This window comes from Xiphophorus couchianus, chromosome 20 (assembly GCF_001444195.1).
Source record: "Xiphophorus couchianus chromosome 20, X_couchianus-1.0, whole genome shotgun sequence".
NCBI classification, from domain to species: Eukaryota; Metazoa; Chordata; class Actinopteri; order Cyprinodontiformes; family Poeciliidae; genus Xiphophorus; species Xiphophorus couchianus.
In genome coordinates this window covers 19,718,382-19,743,162 of record NC_040247.1, presented here as the reverse complement: position 1 = coordinate 19,743,162, position 24,781 = coordinate 19,718,382, and the positions used below count along the sequence as shown (strand labels likewise).

Sequence of the window (24,781 nt, the reverse complement as noted above, 5' to 3'; positions counted from 1 at the left end):
CAGTCTTACTAACGTTAGTTCAGGTTAAAGTGTAAAGTGGGAAATTGCATTAGCTTCCTTTTTGAACTGTAACAAGACATTATGTATAGGAGTGGATGAAATGGAGTTTAGTGTGAGCTAATTTTAGTTTTATCAATATTATTTCTATGGTTCACCAAAGACATAATTTCGATAAGTGTTCTAACATTTTATTCCACAATATTACCCAAAAAAGGGAAAATGTATTGCTGGTTTCTTAAAATTATATAGTAAAATTGTAACATTTTGACTAGTTTAGCTTGACCAATTAGCCAAGAAAATCCGATTTAGCGGATTTTTGTTTGTTCGCTGATGAAAAGTGAAAGCTCCGAGTTCCCTTGAGCGCCTTGAACGTAGCACAGCGTTGACCATCGGCGGATTGCTGCTGGTGGTTCCTGGGTCGCAGAAATGGCGAACGTGGTCCTGGAGTTCAAGGTTTCTGCCGGCGACTCGGAGCCCCAGAACCGGCCCGTCCTGATTCTGGGCCAGCAGAACAACCTACAGCAGCTCTCCTGGAGCCAAATCAAAGGGAAACTGCAGCCCGTCGTTAGCAAAGAGGTGAGGAAGTGCTGTAGCCGGGTGTTTGCTAGTGTTAGCGCCACGCTAATTGGACTCAACGCAGACTAACACAGTGAGAGTTAATAAAGTTCTGCTACAGATGTTCTGGCTTTGCCTACTGTTAAAATAGTCAAAGAGAACAACTTTTAAATGTGTTCATATTGTTTTAGCATGGTTTAAAAAAAGAGTTTTTTTTATTGGTTCTCTGTTACCTGGAAATAAAACGGCGTCACTAGCAAACTTAAGTATTAAATTGATACGTTTATTTTGGAATGATGATTCTGCTGTAACGTTTAAGGTTCTATTTTCCGTTTGTTTGTTTGTTTTGCTGTTCACGTTTTTAAGAGTGGCGAGACTTGTTAATCTCGTTCAGCTTCCCGATAAGAGATTAGGAAAGCCCAGCAACCAGATCCAAGCTGAAAGAGAAGTTGAACTTTGACCCCTCCTTAGGTAGTGCAGTCTGCTACCTAAGTTAAGTTTCTCCCTTACAGTCTTCAAATCTTATTTTCTCCTTTCTTTTATTATGTGTCCTGATGGTCGTGATGGTATATGTGGGTCTTGCAACAAAATTGTATTTTGAACAGGAAATAGAATAGGAAAAAGGTGAGAGAGTCTTTTACCACAACAAAAACATAGAAGTAAACCGATGAGGTTAAGTTTCTGGAGCATAAACATTCACCGATGTTTATGCTCCACTTACCTCCAACACTAATATTAAGTAACTCTTCTCTTGCATGACATGAATTTCAGGTTTAATGTCTATATTTTCACCTTAACTTCTCTTGACTAAATGTAAATATGTGTGTTTCTATAAACTGAATACATATTTACACCATTGAGAAACTGTTTATGATTTTTATTGAACATCTACAACCAAAAAGCTTTGTTTCCTTACAGAGAGACAAAAGTTCCACCTTATTTTATTTTTTTTTTTTCAGACCTGGCAGGCAGCTCTCAATACCTTGAACCCAAACCCCACGGACAGCTGCCCCCTGTACCTGAACCAAGCCGTGGTGGCCGTTCTTCCTTCACGGATCAGCAGGCACAACAGCCCGGCTTCTGTCCACTTCCTCTCCCGCCTGATCCGTTCCTGCCTTCCTGGGGGGAGCAACCGCTGCATTGTGGTCAGTGTCTATCCTGGTGAAAATGTCAAGATCCACCCTAATAAACCTGGTCAGTTGGTTATTAATCAGCTAACACACACACGTTTTATCCTCTGTAGGTGGTGTGTGAGCGTTCAGATGTGTTCGCCTCTGCTTGTGCCGTTGCCAGGGCCTTCCCCCTCTTCACCCGGCGCTCGGCGTCCTCTCGCAGGACTGAGAAAAAGCACGTGACCGTGGAGTTTGTGGTCGTCGATAGCGACGGCGGTCTTCTGGATGACGCAGAACTCAAGGTGACCTTTATATGCTTAGTTTTCCCTCCTTCAGTCACATAATTTCAATTTCTAACTTTCACATTAGGGCTGGACGATGTGGATGAAAAACTTATTACAAAATATGCATTTCATATCAGTCGATATTGATAACTGTCACTCCTGATAATTATTGATAATTTTTTTGTTTTAAATATCTGAAATGCTGCCAAACAGGTGGTATGACTTTTCCTGTTAGCCAGTTTTCACTCCAAATTGTTATTTCTTTTAATTATTATTTTTAAGCAGTTATGAGGCACAGTGGCAAAACTTGAAACAGCTGCTGTGCCAGTTACTCAACAGGTTGTTGCTAGGTAACCACAAGCTGCTCAGCAGGTTGTTGCTAGGTAACCAAAAATGAGTGAGTGAGTTAGTTGAAGCCACCAACCTAGCTTAGCTGGTTTTCAGAGGTTGAACAGCTGAATCATTTCCTCTGCCTACATTTCCCAGAATGCTATCGGATATTCTATCAGCTGTTTTATCTATTGATATTGATAACTTGTCTATCGCGATATGTACAGTTATTGATTTGTTGTCCAGTCCCGGTTCACATAAGTTTTTATTTATTTATTTATTTTAGTGTCTCTCCAACGCTGCTGATGGCGTCCGGCTGGCAGCTCGCATTGTGGACTCGCCCTGCAGTGAGATGAACACAGACCACTTCCTAGATGTAAGTCATTATTTTTGGGAAATCTTCATATCTTACCTCATAACATTGTCCCAAATTTGTAGATTTTTGGTTTTATAAATCCTTTTATTGATTCCTTAAGTATAAACTTAATCATGGGGCATGCTGTGGTGGCGTAGGGGATACGCGACCAACGTTTGGAGGCCTCGAGTCCTCGATGTGGCCGTCGCGGGTTCGATTCCCGGACCCGGCGACATTTGCCCCATGTTTTCCCCCTTTCCTGTCAGCCTACTTTCATATAAGGGACACTAGAGGCCACAAAAGACCCCTTGGAGGGGAGAAAACAAAGTATAAAGTTAATCATAAGCCACATGGTTGAAATGAAGTGCTGCCATTCTGATAAGTTTGAATAATTTTACTGTAGCAAGTGTCTGTTTTTGTTACAGGAAATAAAGGCTGTAGGAAGTGAACTAGGAATTACTCCAGTCATCATTCGTGGAGAGGAACTGAAACAAAGAGGATTTGGAGGTAGAGCATTTGCATGTTTGTGGTTTTCTGTACTTATAAAAGTTTCTATCCTTACTTGCAAATAGTAAGAAATAGGAGGGTGTTGTAGCACCATTGACTTATTAGTAACAGGGTTGTCCCAATAAAAATTCTATACCAATACTAATAAAAATTAATTTTTCCATTTGTTAGTTTGTTTTCATTCCTCATTAAAAACAGTGTGTGATGAAAGGGCTAGAAATAAACTTACTGATATTATTTTAAGGTGTAATTTTATGCCAGGTTCAAACTACCTAAAACATTCAAACACCACACAAACAGGAGAAAGACAAGAGAGTTTTAGATTTACTTGCGGCAAGGAGAACGGACAGGAGCGTGCCTCAGTTACAAACTCCCACCGTTCTGAAGCACGTTCTGCCGAACTTTTTTTTTTTTTTTTTAGGGCGGTCCCTAGTTACAAAGCTTATTCTGTTATCTTGAGTTAATTACAAAGCATTGCTATTTCTTCTGTTCTGTTATTTTGAGTTAATCACGTAACGTTGCTGCTTCTTCTGTCCCGTTGAGTCACAGGCGTGTTGCACCTACAGGCTGACGGAGTGCAGAGTGCAAAGTGCAGAGTTCAGTTCCTGTTTGTTTCCTTCTGTGGCTTTAATGCAGGAATTGATGAACTCACAGAACAATGCGAGCTGTTGCACAACAAAACAACTTCACACAGCAAACATAAGCATAAACATATACCAAATATTTCTAAGAGTTTATTCAGGGCAGAATAACTTTATAAACTGATGTGAATCAAGTTGTTCCCATAGCTCATCATTAATGGCAGTTATTTATGTTTTGGGTTGGTTTTTTTTTCTCCACTCAGGTATTTACGGAGTTGGGAAGGCTGCAGAGCATCCGCCTGCGTTAGCGGTGTTGAGCCACACTCCTGACGGGGCGACGCAAACCATCGCATGGGTCGGCAAAGGCATCGTGTACGACACCGGTGGACTCAGCATCAAGGGAAAGGTGAGACACAAAATGACATGCATGCACTCTGACAAAAAGATGAAGTAACTTCTAGATATTTAATCAGTTTAAATATTATCTGAGTGAAACAGCTTTTTGCTTATCTTGTTTTTGGAGCTGTTGTAATCTTTTTATAAATGTTTTAACTTCAGCAGTTGTTTTCTATGTTTTTAAAACTAAAAATACATATGTCTTTTGTTTAATTCTCACTAGACTACAATGCCAGGGATGAAGAGAGACTGCGGTGGAGCTGCTGCCATTTTGGGAGCTTTTAAGGCAACCATCAAACAGGTGAGGCAACTAATAAAACGATTTCGTGTCGCCTCTGAACGCAGTTCTGACCAGCCGCTCTCTGTTGCCGTCCTCAGGGCTTTAAGGATAACCTCCACGCGGTTTTCTGCCTGGCGGAGAACTCGGTGGGACCCACCGCCACTCGACCCGATGACATCCACGCACTCTACTCTGGAAAGTGAGACTCTTTCTGATTCATTTCATTCCTCAGAGTTGCTTTTTCTTCTCCCAGCCTCTTTAGCACAACACTAAGGTTGTGTGTTGTATCATTTATGCGAGCTGTTGTAAATTGTTTTTGTCTGAAGGACGGTGGAGATCAACAACACCGATGCAGAGGGCAGACTGGTGCTGGCAGACGGAGTGGTGTACGCCTCTAAAGATCTGTCTGCTGACATCATCCTGGACATGGCCACTCTGACGGGAGCTCAGGTGTTTAAACACACCAACGCAGGAGACTGCCATGCAGGTATTGTCTTCGTATTTACTTCTGCTCTTTGTTTTTCTGTTCAGGGAATCTCCACAGGGAAGTACCACGCCGCCGTCATGACCAACAGCGAGCAGTGGGAGGTCGCGTGCGTGCGTGCAGGTCGCAGCAGCGGCGATCTCGCCCACCCTCTGGTTTACTGCCCTGAGCTGCACTTCAGCGAGTTCACCTCGGCCGTGGCCGACATGAAAAACTCTGTGGCTGTAAGTGGCAAACTGCCGAGTCCTAAATATCTCTTTACTCTAAGCATGAAAACTAACCTTGAAGGGAAACGATTGTTGCTGCAGGCGTGACGTACTTTGGTTGTCTGAATTTATATTCGCCTGCTTGTAAAGGTTGTTGTTTTTTTTATAGAAAAAAACTTTTACCTGGTAGTTTTAGTAATTTCTGTACATGTGTGTAATACATTCCCCCCCTTTACAGATTTTTATTCTATTTTAGCTTTTTTGTTGTTGCATTTAAATGTCTCTGATCATTGAACTAAAGACAAAAAGAAGTTTTCAAATCATGATTTTATTTATCAGGAGAAAAAAATCTATCTAAACCAGCCTGGCCCTATTTTTTTTTTTTTTTTAAGAAGTGCTTGTGATTACTGCCTGTGTCTTTTACTTTGGAAGAATTTTTGTGCCTCTTCTTGCCAGAATGCAATTTAATGAATACTTTTGGGATTTTCAGAAATGTAACTGGTTAATTTCTGATTTAAGACAGCTGTTAAATACTGTTTCACACAGGGCTTGGCTGGTTTGGAGAGATTGAATTCAGATTAGTTGCAGGGTTTAATTATTTTGTTTATTACTGCTTTGTTTTTCAGGACCGTGAGAACGCCCAGAGCTCCTGTGCCGGCCTCTTTATCGGTTCCCACTTGGGCTTCGATTGGCCCGGTGTCTGGGTCCATGTTGACATCGCTTCTCCAGTTCACGCAGTGAGTAACTTTTTAACTTTATTGCTCACAGCTGCTCTCTCTGTTTTATCAAAATAGTTTTAAAGTCTCAAACATTTGTTCTTATGGTGTTAAACATCAGGACCTCAAATATCTCGTGGAACTAGAGATGGACATTTATTGTATTGTATTATCTATTGTGATAAACTTCTTGTCATGATTACTATTTTGGTTTATCGGCACAATAAATTCCCATTAATGACGCTTGAACTCCAAAACTGTCCTTATTGTCGGGATTGTTTTACTATTTATTTCTCACTGTTTCTTCTGAAAACATCAATACATACCAATAATAAGGCTGTGTAATTTTATCGATTCTACAATATTTATTGATATTTTTTCCTCAAAGTATCGATTTTTTATCCGCGAGTGACGATACATTAAATCCTACTTTTGAGTTTGATGTCAAATCCACATGAATTAAATGACAGCTATCACACATGACATTTTTTACATGTAGATTAAAAATGACATGTAACAAAACAACCAGTTACAATAAATTCAATTCAATTAAATGGATAAGTTGCATTATCTAATATAAGTGAATAAGACAAAAAAATTTCCTATTCTGCATAACCAGATACACAAAGCCACACAATTAACATTTAAACTTAGCAAATGTATAACAAAAACATTTATTACGTCATCAGTTCAATTAATTTAGCCTGAGTCTATGAAACAGTCACAAAATGTCACCAAAATCACTTTGTCCCTCTAAAGTCTTTTAGGAAATCTTAAAAATGTATCTAATTGTATCGTTTGCTGAATATCGTGATATATATATATCGTCTCGTGAGCAGAATATCATGTATTGTATCATGAGATTAGTGCATCACTACAGCCCTAATCAATAAATTTGAAAATATGATTAAATGCACTTATGATTTGCACTTTAACAATATAAATAAATCACACTTCCTTATGTGACTGTTGTCCTAAATTATAAATGGAAATGTTTATCTAAAGCACTCTTTGTGTTTACTGTCACATTCAATCAGATCCATACAGTTGCCTAAAAATATGGAATAATTAGTTCTGTCACTTTCATCATTATCACAATATTACCACAAAAAAGTTCATGCCGCCATCTCTACATGGAACTGACGCTGAAGGTAAATTAGGCAGGTCAGTCCTTGGTGTTTCATTCGGTTTTTGTATTTGCAGGGCGAGCGTGCCACTGGGTTCGGCGTTGCTCTGCTCATGGCGCTGTTTGGCCAAGCGTCCGACGACTCCATGCTGAACCAGGTGTCTCCTCTGGGAGCGCCAGCCAACAAGCCTGAAGACCAGATGGAGCGCGACTGCAAGAGACGAAGGCTGGTGTAGAGCCAGCGGTTCACTCCTCGACCTCTGAGTCGACCCCTTTCGCCCCGACTGCTGAAGCTCCTCCGGTTTGTTGAAAACATTTTAAAGTGATGTTTGATTAAATTTAATGTGACTCAAAGCTGCCGATCAGTAAAATCAGATGTGGCATAAATGGCTATGATCGAACACTGGCCTTCTTCACTTTGTCCTGGTTACTGATTGGCTCCATTGCTTTTTTCCTTTTGTTTGGGATTAGTATGTGAAAGATTAAATATTACATTAGAAATAAGAAGCAACTGTTATTTTTGTCTTATTAATCTGTTTATTCAGGTGTATTGTGATTTTTTTTTTTGACAGATTTTAACACATACCTCGCAGATTTTCTTAAAAATAACCACCTTTATCAGCAGGAATCTTTGTAACGGTATTCTTTTATGCAAACCAAGAAGTATGCCATTATGTCTTACACATTGTTTTCTAGTGGATCAAATAAATCTGGCAGGAGCCACTGCACTCTGTACTGTTGACTCTACATGAATATTACGTTCTCACTGCAGGTTTTAACAGTTTGAAAACTCGTTTAGGAAAGAACATGTAAACATGTTGTATTAGTAGCAGAGTCCTGCACAATGGTGTCTTTCCACATTTTTGACAATCATGATGTCCCTCATTAAAGGCAGTGCCATCTGAAAAAATAAATAACTAGTATGTGAACTTTAATATGTTTTTGTATTTGTTCCAGGTTGTTTTTGTTCTAAACTCAATAATAAATTTGTGTCAAAGTTTATTGCTGAAGATGGACTCACATGATTGAAGACCTTTGTACTCCAGCTGGTCATGCGACCGGAGCATTATAGCTACTAACCAACATAAGGAAAGGAAAGTTTTATTCAGCGGTATGTTCTCCTGTCTTCCTCATTTTAACAAGTGAAAAAGGGAAATGGGTTTGTATGTCATGTACACCAAGAAAACATAAATTACTGGTTACATTTCATGTTAGACTAAAAAGTCTAAATTTAAAAGTGTTTGAATTTGTTTTAAAGGAAATTAGAAGAAGGGGACATGATACTGGGGTTTCTGTCAATTTTTTTTACAGGTTTTCTTTTCAATTTTTTTATTCAATCAATGGATAAAAGTATTATTCTCCTGGGATATAATTATTTCTAAAATTCTTTTAAATCTTTCCAAAAACACATTTTACTGTTCCTGACTTTTTCTGGACTGCAGGGGGCGCTGCTGAAGACCTTCTCTGACTCTGTGGCGATATCAGCCATCTTCTAAGCCAGTGGTTCCCAAAGTGTGGGGCGCACCCCGTAGAAAGGGCGCAGTGCCGTTGCAGGGGGGCGCAGAATGAATGAAAAAAAGAAAACAGTTAAATGTTTCACTGTAAAGATGGTCCGTAGTTTGTTTTGTTGCAACCTGAAGTGTGAAATAAACTTCAGTGGAGTTTGAAAACAAAATATGTTTATAGGTTTATGTCAGGTTGAACGATGTGTGTGCCCAGTTGATTTTTTTCTTTTTTGGGGGGGATTTTATTGTGATCCATAGGGGGCCCAGAAAATCTTTGGGAACCTCTGTGGTTTGTTGCAGCAGCAGCTTATCGACAGCTGAGAGGAAGCTGTAAGAAAAGCTCATCAGCTCTGGACAGATAAAATAACATCACTGATGGACAATGTCTCCCACTCCATGCATGAAGCTGTGGCTGCACTATGAAGCGTGACTGCAGATCCTTCCTCCCAGCTACACCCAACAAACTCCTCATTTATATATGTAGTTCTTTTTTTATAGTCTTGCAAGTAACCTGATTTTTTTTAATGCACAAACACACCAACAAATTTTTATTTTTTTAAATGATTCTGTTCGGTTGCTTACTTCTCAGAATTTTAATTTTTAATAAGTACGTGTTTTTAAGGTGTCATTTTGACCATTCTGTAAGTGATTTGTTGTTATTTTATTTCTTCTTTTTTTTTTTAAATCTGTGCATGCTTTCAATATTTCTATTCTATTTTTAACTTTACAACCAGATCTTCTATAAGTCTGTTGTTGAGAGTGTCACTGTTCTGTGTCCTGAAGCTTAAGTGGGAAGAAACACAGCAAGTACAGTGGACAATAATGTGGATTAAGTTGTTAATGTGCTGACTCCAGTTAGACAACAACTCACAAAATCACAAGATTCCGTCCATCTTCACAAACACTTAGCATATTCACAATGTGACCCTTCTCCGTCCCCTACTGCGCATGCCTGACACAGTTCAAACAGATCACATATAAATTGCATATTTGGAAATGTGAACGACAATGCAAAAAAACCAACAAAAAAAACAGCTGCACTAAGAATTTTAAAAAAGAAAGAAAAGATTTCACAAAAAATCCGAATTGACCATTAAGGTCTGCAGTGTGAGTGTAGTCTTAGAAAAGCAGAGCCTCTTTAGTCAGAGGCTTCTTCAAATTTGCTGTAATACAGACTGCTATAGGAGATCACAACCATCACCATCTACAATAACTCTTTGAATAATTTTAAATTAATACTAATAACAATAGCATTTAATTTCCTTGTGGGCTCAGTGAAGTAGTTCTGAACTTGAATTGAACTGAAGTGCAGCTTCTCGCTGCTCGTTTCACCACCTGACCTGTTTATTCCGCATCTATTCTAAACTTTCTGAATAGTTATTGCTGCTGCCAGTCGCGTTTCATTTAATAACCGTGTTTTTTGTGCTCTTTATGAATGCGCCCAGTCACGTTGTTTTTGTGCAACTAGTGATCTGCAGGTCCAACATGTGGCCCGCCTCGGTCATGTGACCCAAATCTCGGCACACCGGCTGCTGATCACCGCGGACCTTCCCCACCAACCCGTCAGCGTCCAGCTCGTCTCCGCCGCCGCAGGGTCCATTTAACCCGTCCTCTCCGCCCCGGTGAGACAGAAAGCTGCCGGACATGGCTCGGACCGCCGCGGTTTGCGTCCTGCTCTCGGTCGTTGTCTCGGCTGTGTCCGCCGGACTGTTTTTCAACCAGAACCATCCGTGTTTTGTCCGAACACCGAGGAAAAACAACTTCGGCTTGAGGTAAAGTGTCGCTGCTTTTTTTTTTTTCACTACCTATAAAAGTTAGAATAATTAAAGTCGGTTAAAAAAAAAAACAAAACTTTTTTCTTACTTATCCAACACCGTCGGTTGTGGTTTAGCTTCAATGTGAGCCGCTAGCTAATCTGATCGGAGATAGCAGCAGCAGCAGCTATGTAACAAAATAACTTCGTTATACGGGATTAACTTCACTTTTTAAAACACATTATTGTTTTTAAGTGGACAAAATTCACATGAAGTGACCCTAAAATGAGCCCGTGTGTGAAGTGAGGAGGTTTTAGTTTCGTTTTCTTCCTGCCAGTTTGAGTGAACAGATGCAGTAAAACTGGCTGATCATCGTCAACGTTCAACCGCAGATCACGAGGTTCGGTCCGGTTCAGACCGAGGAAGTTACTGGACTACAATCTGGAAAGAGGAAACCTGGCTGTAAAGGTTATGGGAGGTATTTTCCCCAGGTGTTTCCCTGTAAACTGGAATTTCATCAAAATGTTCTTTGGGTTTTAGTGATTCAGTTCAAAACCACAAAGATTCATTAAAACCCTGGTGAAGATATTTCAAATGTTTGCTTTTGCAAATTTTGATTGATGGCTTATTTCTATTGAAATTCTTATAGGAGGGAGGGTAAGCCACAAAATGTCTACAAATTAGGTTGAATGGAAAATTGAGTGGAAGGAAAACCCATTTAAAAAAAAGCCGTAGCTTTGACAGAAATTTAACGCAAAGCTCGTGTTCAAAATGTGTTGACTGCAGCTGGAGTCAGAGGTTCAACACCACAACACTTAGATGTATCCATGAAATGGACAAAAGCAACTTACTTGGACTGGTCCATTGCCCAGAGGTCCAAAGTTCACTTTTTAAAGTAAATCCTGCAGTTTAGTTTTTAAATAAAGTCTACATTGTCTGGAGGAAGAGTGGAGAGCCACAGATTAGAAGTTATTTTAGGTTGAGAACGTTTTCACAGTGATTTCGGGGAGCACTACCATCTCACTGTGTTGATCCACTGTGTTTTATAAAGTTATACTGTACAGTAGTCGGTCAGCTCCGCTGTCTACCTGAAAATTTCAGAGCACATCATTTGTTAACGACATTTCCGAACCTTTCTAGCTACTTTCATTTCACCTGGGCCACCAGACCTTACTTGTGCCCCCACCAGGTTTAGCTTTTTTTTTTTTTTTTTAATGTTTGCATTTTTAAGATTTTCTAGTTGGTGTTCAGGTATTAATCTTCCAGTCTTCCAATAACACTTACCGTAATTATCATGTGATATTTTCATATTTCCTGTCAACTTTAATCATTTTTTTAACTCAAAAACACGACGAGCCGCTGGATGAACGACCGCCCAACACCCAGCCGCCAGGCTTGAGAGGTTTTCTGGAGAAAACCTTGATTTATGTATTTAAGGCATTTTGCATCAAGACCTCCTTAAATTAGCACACATTAAAACAACACCTATTGCAATACTTTACACCAATTACAGATTATTTATAATTGAGTAAGAACATTTTTACAACCTATATGCAAAAAGGGATTCTCTTTTTGTTCTTGTGTATTGTTCAGTACAGGATTCATGCAGGAGTCACAGTTTAGGATTGAAACGCTGCAGCTCTACAGTTCCACACGTTACTGGAGCTGGCTGTTATCTCCTCAGCGTTTCTGTTTCCTGAAATTAATATTAGTACAAACTGGTAATTTTAGCTGTGCAGATCTACCCGTTGGGTTTCTTTTACTTTTGGATGTGGTGTGTGTGTGTGTGTGTGTTTAGCATGCTTGAGAAGCAGAGAATTGTGTCCTTCTGCAGCTTGTAAGTGTTTGAGTTATTTTCTAATAAATAAGTGAAACAGAAGCGTGAAAAGTAACCTTGACATGTTAACTAAGAAAGTAGCTCACGTACAATGATTGTAGTATGATTAGAAATGGGGCTATTGTGGATTTAAATGCTCTCTTTGGTAGTATAAAGTTGTAATTTTGCTCAATTAATGTATAGATTGCATCAACACTAAGATAAATTGGTAAAAATGAGCAGAACGTTGACGGGTTCCTCTCTGTTTCCAGAACCGGTCCTCGGCCCCATGAGTACCTGAACATCTCTGACCTGCCCAAGGTGTGGGACTGGAGGAACGTCAACGGGACCAACTTCGTCAGCACGACTCGCAACCAGCACATCCCGCAGTACTGCGGCTCCTGCTGGGCGCATGGCAGCACCAGCGCCATGGCAGGTATGAGTCAGCATGATCCAGCTATCACGAGCTTTTAGACGCTAAGTGGTTGTGGCGTCATCATCACAAGGCTGGAATGTATTTTTACATGTATGTGGAAGTTTCATTTCCTCTTAGAGACGGAATGAACAGAAACCTGTTATGGTTGTTGTTTCTGCTGCTCTTGAAAGCTGCAGAATGTAACTTCTATAACAATGTTGTTTTTTTTTTTTTTACATATTTGTTAAAACTATGTTGTGACAGTATAATGTAAAAAATGAGCTCTTCTCCCAGTACTTACTATAGAAACACACCACTCTGTTTGAAACAACTGATCACTCTCATGCTCACCCCCCCCCCCCTCACTTGCTCTTTGCTAAGCTGCAGCTGGTTTACCACAACATAGCCTGCCACCAACGCTAAGGCTAGTTAGCATAGCCACCGATGATGGCAGATAAAATTTTCTGCAATGGTGAGTTGTTTTTACATCATTAGCACTTTGAGCAGAATACACATGGTTTATTGACAGCACTAAGATCCTCCCCCTGGCTCTGATTGGTTGTTTTTGACCATGAGTGGTGGATTTTTGTAGATCGCAATAGTAGCACTTTTCTTTTTCCACAGGTTATTTGTCTCATAACCATGCTGTCACGAAAATGTTGACGGTTTTAATAGATATGGAAAAACACATTTTAGTAAAAGTAACATCCTGCAGCTTTAACGCATTATTTCCCCCCTTTAGATCGGATCAACATCAAGAGAAAAGGAGCGTGGCCTTCCGCTTACCTCTCTGTGCAGCATGTGATCGACTGCGGCAACGCGGGCTCTTGCCACGGTGGCGATCACAGCGGAGTTTGGGAGTATGCGAACTCTCACGGCATCCCAGATGAAACCTGCAACAACTACCAGGCAAAAGACCAGGGTAAGACCGCCACTGCATGTGGAGCGATGGCTATGTTCACGCATCAAGACATCAACATGCTCTCTGTGTGACCCGAAAGATTGCAAGCTCTTCAACCAGTGCGGCACCTGCACCACCTTCGGACAGTGCAACATCGTCAAGAACTACACCATGTGGAAGGTTGGGGACTATGGCTCCGTCAGCGGGAGAGAGAAGATGATGGCCGAGATTTATGCCAGAGGACCAATCAGGTTGGTTCAGGTTAAAATTCAGTGGAGATCTGATTAGGCCTGTCGCAATAATCAACAAATAAATTAATCGCATGGTAAAATGAGCAAAATAATTTTCATTTTTTCTCTCTTTCTACCAAAAACTAGATGACAAAAGTCTTCAGTCTCATGCTTTGGTCTCAACTAGCCCCTTTTTTAAAGTACAATTTAGTTTAGAGACTTAAATGTCCATTTTACTTGTTTTGTGGTTTACTTTTATTACTTTGGATAATTAAAATGTCTTCCAGTTCCAGCACTAAAAGTTTATTGATCTTTGAGAATGTGTTCTTGCGTTATTATGCCATTTCTACTGCATTTACTTAAAAATCGCCTCGAATAACAATATTATTGTTTATTGCAATAATTTCTGGGACAATTATCACCCAGCAAAGTTTCTTATGTCGAGCCGAATCATGATGCTGATTTCAGTCAGAAAATCAGCTTGTATCTTTTTTTCTTTCAACAGCTACGCACTACTTTGTGTTTTTATGCACTTGCTCACCTACAGTCTGCTCAGGTTTTCTGCTTTCCATTAAGTTTAGATCCGAAAGTTATCAAGAACCACAGATGGGTGTTGAATAATCTAAGCGATGGAAATAAACAGGAGAACCTGTTAAAAACCCAAAGAACAACTTAAGATCCCTTTTAAAACAAAATGGTTTGAGGGTATTATTTCAGTAATCATATAAACTATGAAACATTTGCATAATACTGTAACTGACTGCAATCTCATTGGACAACATAGATCACCAAATGGAGAGTGAGATGTTACAAAACATTTACATTGATATAAATACCATTGATAAAATGTCTTGTATGTTGATGAAGAACGTGTACCAGGAACTCACCAATGTCTTCCTGATTTGTTTTTGTATCCTAGTTTTTGTTCTTGTTCCAGTTCATATGTGTCTTTAAGCAGAAACAGGAAGTGACCCGAGATGTTTTCATGTTCTTCAGTTGTGGGATTATGGCCACAGACAAGCTGGACGCGTACAGCGGAGGCATCTACTCCGAGTACCAGGAGGTAGCGTTCATCAACCACATCGTGTCGGTGGCGGGATGGGGCTTCGAGGACGGGGTCGAATACTGGGTCGTCCGCAACTCCTGGGGCGAGCCGTGGGTGAGTCCTCAGCAGAGGAGATTCATTATTTTCCATTATTGTTAAATTTGATGTAAATCTAAGCTACTGTGATCTGCAGTTGCTGATGCATCATTTCTTTCTTCTTGAATGGCGGTAATTTAAACTCGATTCACTTTAGTGAATTCCTTGCAAAGTCCATCAGCAGTTTTAAAGAGGAAAAAAGAAATTTATACTGGAAAATCATAGATTAAAAATCTGCTAAATCTGTTTTGGAACAAAGTTCTGTCTAAAATCATAAATGTAGTATTTTGTTACTTGTTGAAGTTTAAAAATATCCCGGATTACAATAATTTGGATTGTAGTGTTTAACCCATTACTGCTTCTATCTTATTTTAACAATTATGTTAAAATAAATAAAAAATTTCTGGTCAACAAACACTAAAATAGAGAGACTCCTTTTTTTCTATTTTGGAAAATACTAAAAGTAGGTTTTAATTATAACTCTGACCACTAGATGGTGACAAAGTGCGTTTGCATTGAATCGGCAGTAATATGCACACACAAGCTTGGCTGTTGTGGTTTTATGTATGTATATATATATTTATATATCAGTCATTCATTCTCGGTAATCTTTTGCCTCTCCTCAGGGTGAGCGGGGTTGGCTGAGGATTGTGACCAGCGCTTACAAAGGAGGAAGTGGCAGCAAGTACAACCTGGCGCTGGAGGAGGACTGCATGTACGGAGATCCCATCGTCCCCAAAGATTACCTCTAGACGAGCTCCGGGTCACGCAATACTGTTGTCTTCCTATCATAGTGGTGAAGGGAAACTTTTATATGCTTGTACAAAAACAAAAAGGGATTAAAAAAATTTTTACATATATTTTTAAAAAATTATGCTGAGGTCTGAAGATTTGCTGTAGTGGAGATTTTCTGCAGGCTGAAATTCTGAGACTTAAATGATTTTTAATTGGAGGGTTTGATGCATCTGTCCTCTAGAGAAATTTTGATGTTTGAACAGCCATTTATCTGTGCATGAAAGACTTTACACACAACGTTTTTTATTTGTGACGAATCCAAAGCAAAGCAGCACTGAATGTCTTTGTTTTCTGATTATTGCACTACAGGAAATGCAACTTTTAATGTGCCTTATTAGGACTTAATGTCAAACTAGAAATTATGCTACTTTATGTTGAGCAATCCAGCACACCAATATTCTTTGTTTCAAACAATATCAATAAACAGAGAGGTTACTTCAGTCTATGGGAATTATTGGTTTACACAATTAATTAATTTTTTTCCAGCATAAGTGGAAGATTTTCTATATTTGGGTTTTTAGTGGAAAAATGTAATGGATCACAAAAATACTCAAGCATTTTTATTGTGAAAAAGCATGAAGCTTGATAAAATATGGAAAATAAAATATACATGTAGGGGAAAAAAAAAACAAAATATTGAGCTGCGTCTTCAGAAACATCTGTTCGTACCTCCTCAAAGTCTGAGCTGAGATCAGGCTGAACCCTGGATTCTCACAGAAAGCCTCTCCTTCGGGTTTTCCAGCATCGTTTTCAGTTAATCATAATGAAGTTTGACTTGCAATGAGCTGAAAAAAATAAGTTATCCACATGTCAGGCTTCTGGAAGCTAAAACAGAAAAGGCCTAATTGACTTCTGGGACTCATTTTAATCCGTCGGCTTTTACCAATGAACTCGGCGACCGGGTCGTGTTCTCCCTCCGTGCGGATCGTTCCTGCGATGCTGTCGTTCTCCAGGATGGGCAAGAAGAGCTGCACGAAGACCGACGTGTATGGAGGCGCGATCACATCCAGCACCTTGAAGAGAAACGCTCCAGGATGAACTTTGTATTAAAAAGCAGGTCTCCTTTTTCTTACAAAGTCATACAAAAAATATTTCTACTCACTCCTTTAAGTGTTTAGCATTGATTGTATTACTGTTAATTTATTTCTAATTTAAAATGTTCCATAAATATCAGAATACAAAAACTGCTATAAAAATAAGAATAAATTTAGCAGATGAATACAACTGCACTCTGCACTTTCAAGTTTATAAAAATAAAACATCAGCACCTGATCTCATTAAAGGGGATTAGTGTGAAGTATTAATGCCAGACTAACAAAAAAATAATAAATTATGAGAATAAACTCATATTACCAGAATAAAGTAGTAACATTATTAGAACTGAAGAATATTGAACATCTTGTGAAAGTATTAGTTTTACTAATGTAGAAATAATCTGTTAACACATCAGCATCAGATTTTCAGTAGCAGGATTTTGAAACGATTGTGCAAGTAATATTATGACATCATTACAACTTTATTGTCATTATTTTTTACTTTATTCTTATAGTTTTTTTTTTTCTAAGCCTGGCCCTAATACTCTGTTGTAGATTAATGCAGACCACTGCCACAAAATAAATAAAGGGAATCTAAACAAGTTTCTCAAAATGAGAAACCTAAAAAGCGTGTTAATACTATTGCAAAGCACTGTATCCTTTTACATGATTCACAGAATCTGACCAAAGTATTAATGCATTATAGTAGCAGCAGTGCATTTCTTTCTGTTTCAACCCAGGATCAACAGGTTACCTCAGTGACAAAGTATCGAATGAGGGAGATGTCCGTGTTGAGTTTCTCCAGACACTTGCGGATGTAGCTGACGACCGGCAGGACGTAGCCGCGGCTCAGGAGGTGAACCATTCGGTCCAGCAGAGTCTTCTTCAGCTCCAGCTGCAAGTGAAGTAAAATATCACTGAGGATTCAGAGAAGCAACAAGCGGGACAAAGTCTGAGAGGCCCACCTGCTCCATGACGTCCAGCTGAGAGTGCTCCGTCTCAAAGAGCTTGATGAGCAGCTGCAGGACCTGCGGGTGCAGCAGCTGGTGGCACGTGCAGATCTGAGCCCAACAACATTTGCTGCTTAGACTTCATCTTTAAAGAGCCAACACTTCCACCTGTTAACGCCGTCATACCTCGTCTAGAAGGGCTAAATGGACCGGGGTGTGGTCTGTTTGCAGCTGGAAGTAGCGGGGCTCTGAGACGGTCCAGTCCACCCACTTTAAAACTCCCATGGCAACCACTGGAAACCTGCACAACAGGAATTATCACCAGTAGAACCACAGAGAGGCGGGAAGAGAGGTTCATGACACTAGAGAAAAACCCAGATTGGTATGTGGACCAGAGGAGAATTAAATTTAATATAAATAAATGTAAAAAAGCCCTTTTAGTTTTTCTGAAGTCATTATTCTTTTAACAAATAGAATCTAGAAAAACTAAAAGAAAAAAATTTCTTTTTTCCATCACTGCAAAAACATAAAACCTTACCAAATACCTTTTGTTCAGTTTTTAGTGTAAATGTCTCTGTGTCTGACTCACCGGATGCATTGGTATAACGTGCCGAGTTCAGCCACCAGCTCCGTCGCTCCTTTGTTCTCATTACAGCAGAGGTTGTGCACGGTCTCAATGGCCTTGGATGTTGTCTTCAACTCCTCTTTATTGATGTTGACTCTCTTGTTCTGGTATTGAAACAAAGTATGTTTTTAAAACATTTGGCCTTTTCATTCCAGTTTAGAAATATGTGATGATTTGTGTCGGTCTAGAATATAAAATCAGATAAAATACCCAACAGTCCAAGGTGTATTCTAGAAACTACATCAATGTTAGTGATTTGCTAATAATAGATACAGTGTGCAAAGAGCGTCGTTATATTCTGTACCTTCTTCCACGTCTCAACCACACTGGCAGCATAAGCCAAGATGTGGATGTATTTGTGTTTATGGTCCTGATTAATTTTTGATCCAGGCTTAAAAAGTGACTGCATGAAAAGGTCCAGAAAGGCGGGCACCCTGATCTACAGACGGGAGCAGAGGTTCGGTTATCAGCAGCAACGCAAGGATGCAGTGGATGGAAACAGAATCAGAGAGGCTTCATCTCCTCTACCAGCTCCACAGGAGGAGGGTCCATGCTGCTGAACATCTTGAAGAGAACCGTGATGTCGGCAGGATTCAGGGCTCCTTTAGACAACATGGCACCCAAAGCCTGGCAGGCTCGAGGGTAGGCTGCTGCCGTACCAAGAGCAAGGGTTATTTGACTGGCATCATGACCCCTGTGACAGACACAGCATCAGGGTTATTACTGACACTTATCACAAACAACCCGGCTACAACAAAAGCACAAGGGTAGATTTCTAGAGAGTTAATTATTAGATTTTTGTCTCTTCCATCTAATTCAGTTTAGATGGGAACCTTGTTAACCCTCGCTCTGTAACTTTCGCTAAATTACGAGGCAGCCGTACCTCTGATGTGCCGACTTCTGGACCTCCTGGCTGATCCTACGAACAGCGGAGCCGCCCTGCTCCTCCTGAGCCAGGATGGACATCATGGCCTGGGCAAAGAGGTACGTGTGCTCACCATGACACACCATTTTCTGCAGAAGACAGAAGAAGAACATAAAAGATTATAGTTTCCAAATGAGCTCTTTCCATTTACAAAGTTGATGTAAATCAGGCTTTCTGTGGTTTTCTTTGAACTTTTCAGCACTTTTCCTCAAAAAATAGAAAATGAACACGAGAGATGCATCGTTCTTCAGTTAATAATCTATGTAGTTAATATATTGTCAGCTAAAAGCTCTTAAAAAATTGTGTTCTTGTCAATAGGATACAATTTATTTCAAACTACAGAAATGGTCAAATTCATTTACAACCCTTTCTAGAGATACAATATGTGTGATAAACATGTTTGTCAAAGATAACATCAAAAATAAAATATGAAAAGTAAAAAAAAATTAAAAATCTTTAAAAAAAAAAAAATCATGTGTGGACAGGAATATGTTCAGATGCTTTTTATAAGAATCCAAACTGTTATGAGAAAAACTGGTCATTCAAACATGTTTTAATCAAAGAATTACAGGACAAAGACTCAGACCTGCAGTTTTTGTTAAAGTTTACTACAATGTTTTTATTGAAAGTAACTAATTTCGAAAGACTTTCTTTTGCCAGACTGTCATTTTTTGTTACTTGTATAAATTATTGTCATTTTCATCCTTAAAATACCAAAATGTTCATTCAAATTTATATTTTGGTTCATCTGATGATGTAATTTTTAAATACTAAATAAGTGATAATTTGACCAGTTACTTAGTACTTTATACCAAATAATTTTTTACTCTTAAGTAATTCTGTGGATGGCTAGTTTCTACTTTTACTTGAGAATAAATTCGTTGAAGTAGTGCTACTCTCACTTGAGTACTATCTTTGGGTATTCTACCCACCTCTGTTTTTAAGTCTTTTTAAGTCCAAGTCTTTTCTACCGATGAAAGAGCCTCCATAAGTGAAAATAAAATGATACATAACCATCTGAAGTTTCTGTTTAGACACAAACCTTCTTGGATTAGAAATATTTCTGAAGCAATGAATGTTTTGGACAAGTTGTTTTGTGTGACATTCAGGAGATGCTGATTGGTTGAAAACAAAATCCAACTTCCTTAAATTTGGCCCGACAGCCGAGTTCAAAAGTTTAAGCTGTTGCCTGATCAGAGGAACTATGCTTTTAGTATTTTTATTTTTATTTTTTAGAAATATCAACTTTGCCTTCACCTATAAGTAAAACAGGAACACAAGAAAGGCTCACAGCAAACTCTGGCAGGTTCTTCTCTAGGTTTTCTTCTCCTCCGTCCAGCAGCGTGGCTAAAGACGTCCTCAGCACCCGGGAGAAAACCTCCAGCTGCTGACACGCTGTGGAAACACTGGTGATCTCTCCCTGATAGCCTGCATCAGAAATGAGCTGAACAAGAAACAAAAAAGCACAAAATATGAAGATGCTTCTTCAGTCACCAACCTACACATCATTTTATTTGTGGACACACAGGAATTGACTAAAACTGAGTGCAGCAGGATATCAGAAGAAATAACTGGTTCATCTAATGTAAATCATTTTAGATCAAATCAAAGTAGAAAATATATAACTGTACCTTTACAGTGAAGTTGAGCATCAGGCAGTCGGGGTGAGCCTCTGCCAGCTTGTAGAAGAGATCCCTCCATGTTGTGTGTGCTATCATCTGCTCGAGCCAAGCTGGAGTCTAAAAACAAATCAGAGGGTATAAATCTGGACTGGTTTGTACGGACTAGAGCTGTGAGATACTGGGAGAATATGCAATATGGGAAACATTATGATGGGGATGTGAGGCAGCAATAAAAACCTGTTCCATCATTATGAAATCATTAAAACTTTCTGTTAGGTTTTGGACAATTTTAATGGAAGTATCCATCCTTCTGGTGAAATATATTATTTTGCAGACAGCAAACGAGGGACATTTTAAATATTAGATGACATAAGATAATGATTGCAATTTGATATGCAGTTCTAACAGGGACTGAAATGTAATGAATCTGCTCCTTCCTGCTCATAACACCCACCTCTCCCTCAACCGTGAAGATGGAGTCGGCTTTCTGGGGGTCAAAGTGCTTTATCAGGAGACTCTTAAGGTGGTTTTCTACTCGCTCTTGGACCTGAGCCGGTTCTACACCTGAACCCCAACGAAACAGCTGACAGATAAGTAACAAAACATCGATACACTCCACAATATAAACATGATAAGGCGTTTCCTTGCTAGTTTTCCTGTGTTTCTTTACTCACCCATCTGAATGAGCCACTCTGCCAGCAGATTAACAGTCTGTGCAACGGCAGAGTAGTTCTCAGAGAGAAGCTGGATGACGTGTTCTGGAGAGCCGCCTGCTTGGAAATATCTGCAACAGCAGCAGCAGGGCTTTTAATACTTCTCATGTTTTTGCTTTTTTGATCACATCTAAATGTTGCAGATCAAACTATTAGCAACATCAGACAAAAATAACCAGAGTAAATACAAAGACATTTCATTTATTAGAGGAAAACAGTTATCCAAAACAACCTGGTGTTATGTGAAAAGTTACTAGTACACTAAACGTAGTAACTGGTTGTGCCTTTCATATGGGCAAGAGGTAACTAGTTATATACCAAGAAATACAATTAAATCTTCAGATAGGGCTAGATTTCCTTGAATAGCTTTTCTCTTTTTATTTGAAAACTATTTTTTGAATTTCCTCAAGCTATCTTGTCACATTTAACTGTGAGAAAAAGTCAAAATCTGTCTAGTCTGTTAAGGGGTAAATGCTTTCTCATCTCACTGTGTGTAGGTTTATTAAATGTCGCAAACATAGATAAATTGCGCCCCCTTCTGGCCAGTTTAAATATTTACAACAATCATTTATTGCCAAATCAAACACGCACAGTTATTTTCGTCATATAATAAATAATAGCAGCTGTGTGAAAGTGGAGGTGCTCAGGGTTTTGTGTATGTCAAGGTTTTATCTGTATTAGCATTTGTGTCCACTGGACAAATTATTGGGTCAAACAAAATGTAAATCTCACTACAGTTACACTATAAATTCATGCAAATGTAAAGTAAGCCTTTTAAATTTAAATAAAAGTAGTGATATACATGTTTACTGTATGAAGCTTTTTCCAGTCGTAGGCTAAAGCATTTTGACTCACTTGGAAATATATGTGGTAGTTCTGAGGAGAGCTGAAGTTTTTATGAAAAAAGCTGATGAATATTGTTGTGTGAGGATGTAACAGCAGTGATTTGTGGGTGTGTGTGAGAGACGCACAAGGGTTAAACCTGTGCGGTATTTTAAAGAAGAACCTCACCTTTTGAGGGTGTTGAATATTGCAGGCTCCATGATGTAGTCCCTGCTGGAGAATTTCAGCAGACAGTCCTCCTGAACTTTCCCATCATTTTCCTCATCGTACCCATCCTCCTGAAAGATTCAATGATACGCCTCTAAAAGGAGCTAAAAGCCTGGAGAGTTCACTCAACATATCTCGCTTTCTTTCTAAATCATTGTTCTGCACTAATCAGTCCGATTTTGCACAACTGCACTATGGCACACTTGCTGTACATATATTTACATATACATATCTGCTTTTTTTTTTTTGAATCTTTGCAAGGACTGCTCTTAAGTTGCTTTTATATTAACAGCATTTCATATTTTTACAATTTATAGACAACTACTACTCAGTGGTAGTTGTTATTGTGTCTTGTCTCTATGCTGCTGTAACTGCGAAGTAATTTCCCTGTTGGGATAAATAAAGTACTTCTATTCTATTCTATTCTATTCTATTCTACCCATTAACGAAACTTAAAAGTGATGCCTTTGCACATTAATGATAAGGTGCAAGATGCAAATATATACAGCTTTAAAACTGCGTGCTTACACTTTGATCAGAGTATGCATAGCTGATACGCAATTCAGGATGAAACGTTAAGGCAGTTACTGAATATAAATGCCATAGGTTTTTTTTGTCAATTACAAACTGAAGCAACTGTTTTCAGCTAATATAAATGCTCTGTATTATTATAATTTTACATTTATTAAACCCTTAAACTGGATACAACTGATTTTGATGTAATGTGATCACATAAATATCCCAGAAAGCTGACGGGAACAAGTAAAATCTGAGAAGTTAACCGGGATAAAGCTCCGTGTATTGAGTTAGCCAGCTAACCGAGCTAATGCTAACTAACGGTCACAAAAGCTGAACAGCAACAAGTCCCGCTCTCACCAGCGGCCCCTCCGCGCTCTCCCAGTCTCCTGCCCCTCCGTAATATTCATCGTCCATGGCGACGGGAAGAAAATGACACGCTGCGCCAACCTACACTGACCCAGCTGCGACTGGTAAATGCTGGTGATAAATATAGCCTCCTTAGCAAGTAAGCTAACAACAACTGGAGGAAGATGGCGACATGGTGACGACAGATGCGGACCGAGCCTTTTCCCCGAGTACAGACTGACAGGCTCAGTGGGCTCAAGTTAATGTCATAACTTGATACTAGTTGTCCTTGGGGTTCAGTTACACACATTTATTTTAACCATTATTAACTTTAAATTCCTAAAAAAAAAATGTAATGAAATTTTAAATATGTTGGCAATATTTTAACAAATCTTACTGTAGTAGTTAGTAATTGGGGCATTTAGAAAACGCTGACCTTTCAGTACATTTATTCCTGGGAAGAAAATCTCATGTTAAAAGAAATAATTTATAATAAAAAAAATACTCAATAAAAAAAATACTCAATTTGTACTACCCTCTTACCAGGACAGCACTTTACCCAGTTTCATTTGCCCATTTCCCTCTACACAGTCCTTGTTTATAGTCTCTTCTGTTTTAATCACTCTGCAGATTTTTCCCTAAGATGGTTTACAGTCACAACCATGACCTGTCTTGATTAGTGTTTATTCAAAATGTCCAGGTATTTCAGGGGATCTTTGAGCTGTCACTCAAACAAGGTTCCTAAAGCCGTTAGAAGAGAAACAGGCCTGTGACCTCTGACCTGCCACCATATGAACCAAGAGGGATGAGGTGATTTCCCCCCACATCTTCATCCTTTGTTTTACACAAGTCCAGGCTGGAATGTTTGTTGCCAAATAGTGAAATCTAAGCTTAATCTCACTAAAGCATGTGGTTCCAGTTAAAAGTCAAATATTTGTCATGGTGGGAGAGAAGTGTTTCCTTTCATAACATGCCTGCTGAAATTTTCCAAATTGATCCTCCTTCAGTTTAGTTGGCAATGGTGGAAAGAAATGGTTCTGTCATGTTAAAACATTGATACACCATAGAAACAAACGCATGCATTAGAGGTTCCTGACCGTAAAAAAGTATATTTTTAAAAATGCTTTAGTTGCAATTATTGCTCGACACATTGATACTATAAATAACTTAAATACTGTGTTGCTTTGTAAATGTAATGGCTTGTTTGCACCTTACACAGTGCTACACTTTTGTTTTGCAGGATGTCCTTGTTAGTCTCAATGGATTTGTTTTCTGAAAAAATAAAGTTAAAATAAAAAACGTCAAATTGATTGTTAGGGATACAACAATTATGTGCTTTTGTTAATTATCTCTCTGCATTTATTTCCACAGTGAATCGAACTGAATTGCTTTTTCAAAAATGTTGAAGTCTCCTTACAGAAGTTTGGGTCTCAATAAACGAGGTTAACCTAACTGTACAGAACATAGAAATTTAATCAAATATACATGTTTATCATGTGTAGTAATATA

The 24,781-nt window shown here is 39.0% G+C and overlaps 3 protein-coding genes across 3 annotated transcripts; 2 read left to right on the top strand and 1 right to left on the bottom strand.

Moving 5' to 3' along the window:
• The first annotated feature begins 365 nt into the window (after positions 1-365).
• Positions 366-7,934, top strand: npepl1 (aminopeptidase like 1). The gene is made up of 12 exons (XM_028004194.1): positions 366-576; positions 1,515-1,700; positions 1,799-1,969; positions 2,568-2,657; positions 3,062-3,143; positions 3,988-4,130; positions 4,344-4,421; positions 4,499-4,599; positions 4,727-4,850; positions 4,932-5,108; positions 5,717-5,827; positions 7,010-7,934. Exons 1-12 carry the CDS (start codon positions 427-429, stop codon positions 7,166-7,168), a joined length of 1,572 nt encoding a protein of 523 aa, XP_027859995.1. The 5' UTR covers positions 366-426; the 3' UTR covers positions 7,169-7,934.
• Positions 7,935-9,934: 2,000 nt separating this feature from the next.
• On the top strand, positions 9,935-15,929 carry ctsz (cathepsin Z). The gene is made up of 6 exons (XM_028004204.1): positions 9,935-10,209; positions 12,280-12,443; positions 13,165-13,344; positions 13,424-13,574; positions 14,550-14,712; positions 15,321-15,929. The coding sequence occupies exons 1-6, from the start codon at positions 10,082-10,084 to the stop codon at positions 15,444-15,446; spliced, it is 912 nt and encodes a 303-aa protein (XP_027860005.1). The 5' UTR covers positions 9,935-10,081; the 3' UTR covers positions 15,447-15,929.
• On the bottom strand, positions 15,543-23,490 carry nelfcd (negative elongation factor complex member C/D). Its single transcript, XM_028004190.1, has 15 exons — positions 23,285-23,490; positions 22,370-22,479; positions 21,320-21,429; positions 21,100-21,209; positions 20,655-20,762; positions 20,315-20,467; positions 18,982-19,112; positions 18,627-18,792; positions 18,403-18,537; positions 18,063-18,202; positions 17,660-17,774; positions 17,489-17,584; positions 17,278-17,418; positions 16,373-16,502; positions 15,543-16,274 (listed from the first exon to the last, which is right to left on the bottom strand). The coding sequence occupies exons 1-15, from the start codon at positions 23,339-23,341 to the stop codon at positions 16,240-16,242; spliced, it is 1,737 nt and encodes a 578-aa protein (XP_027859991.1). The 5' UTR covers positions 23,342-23,490; the 3' UTR covers positions 15,543-16,239.
• Between the last annotated feature and the right edge of the window lie 1,291 nt (positions 23,491-24,781).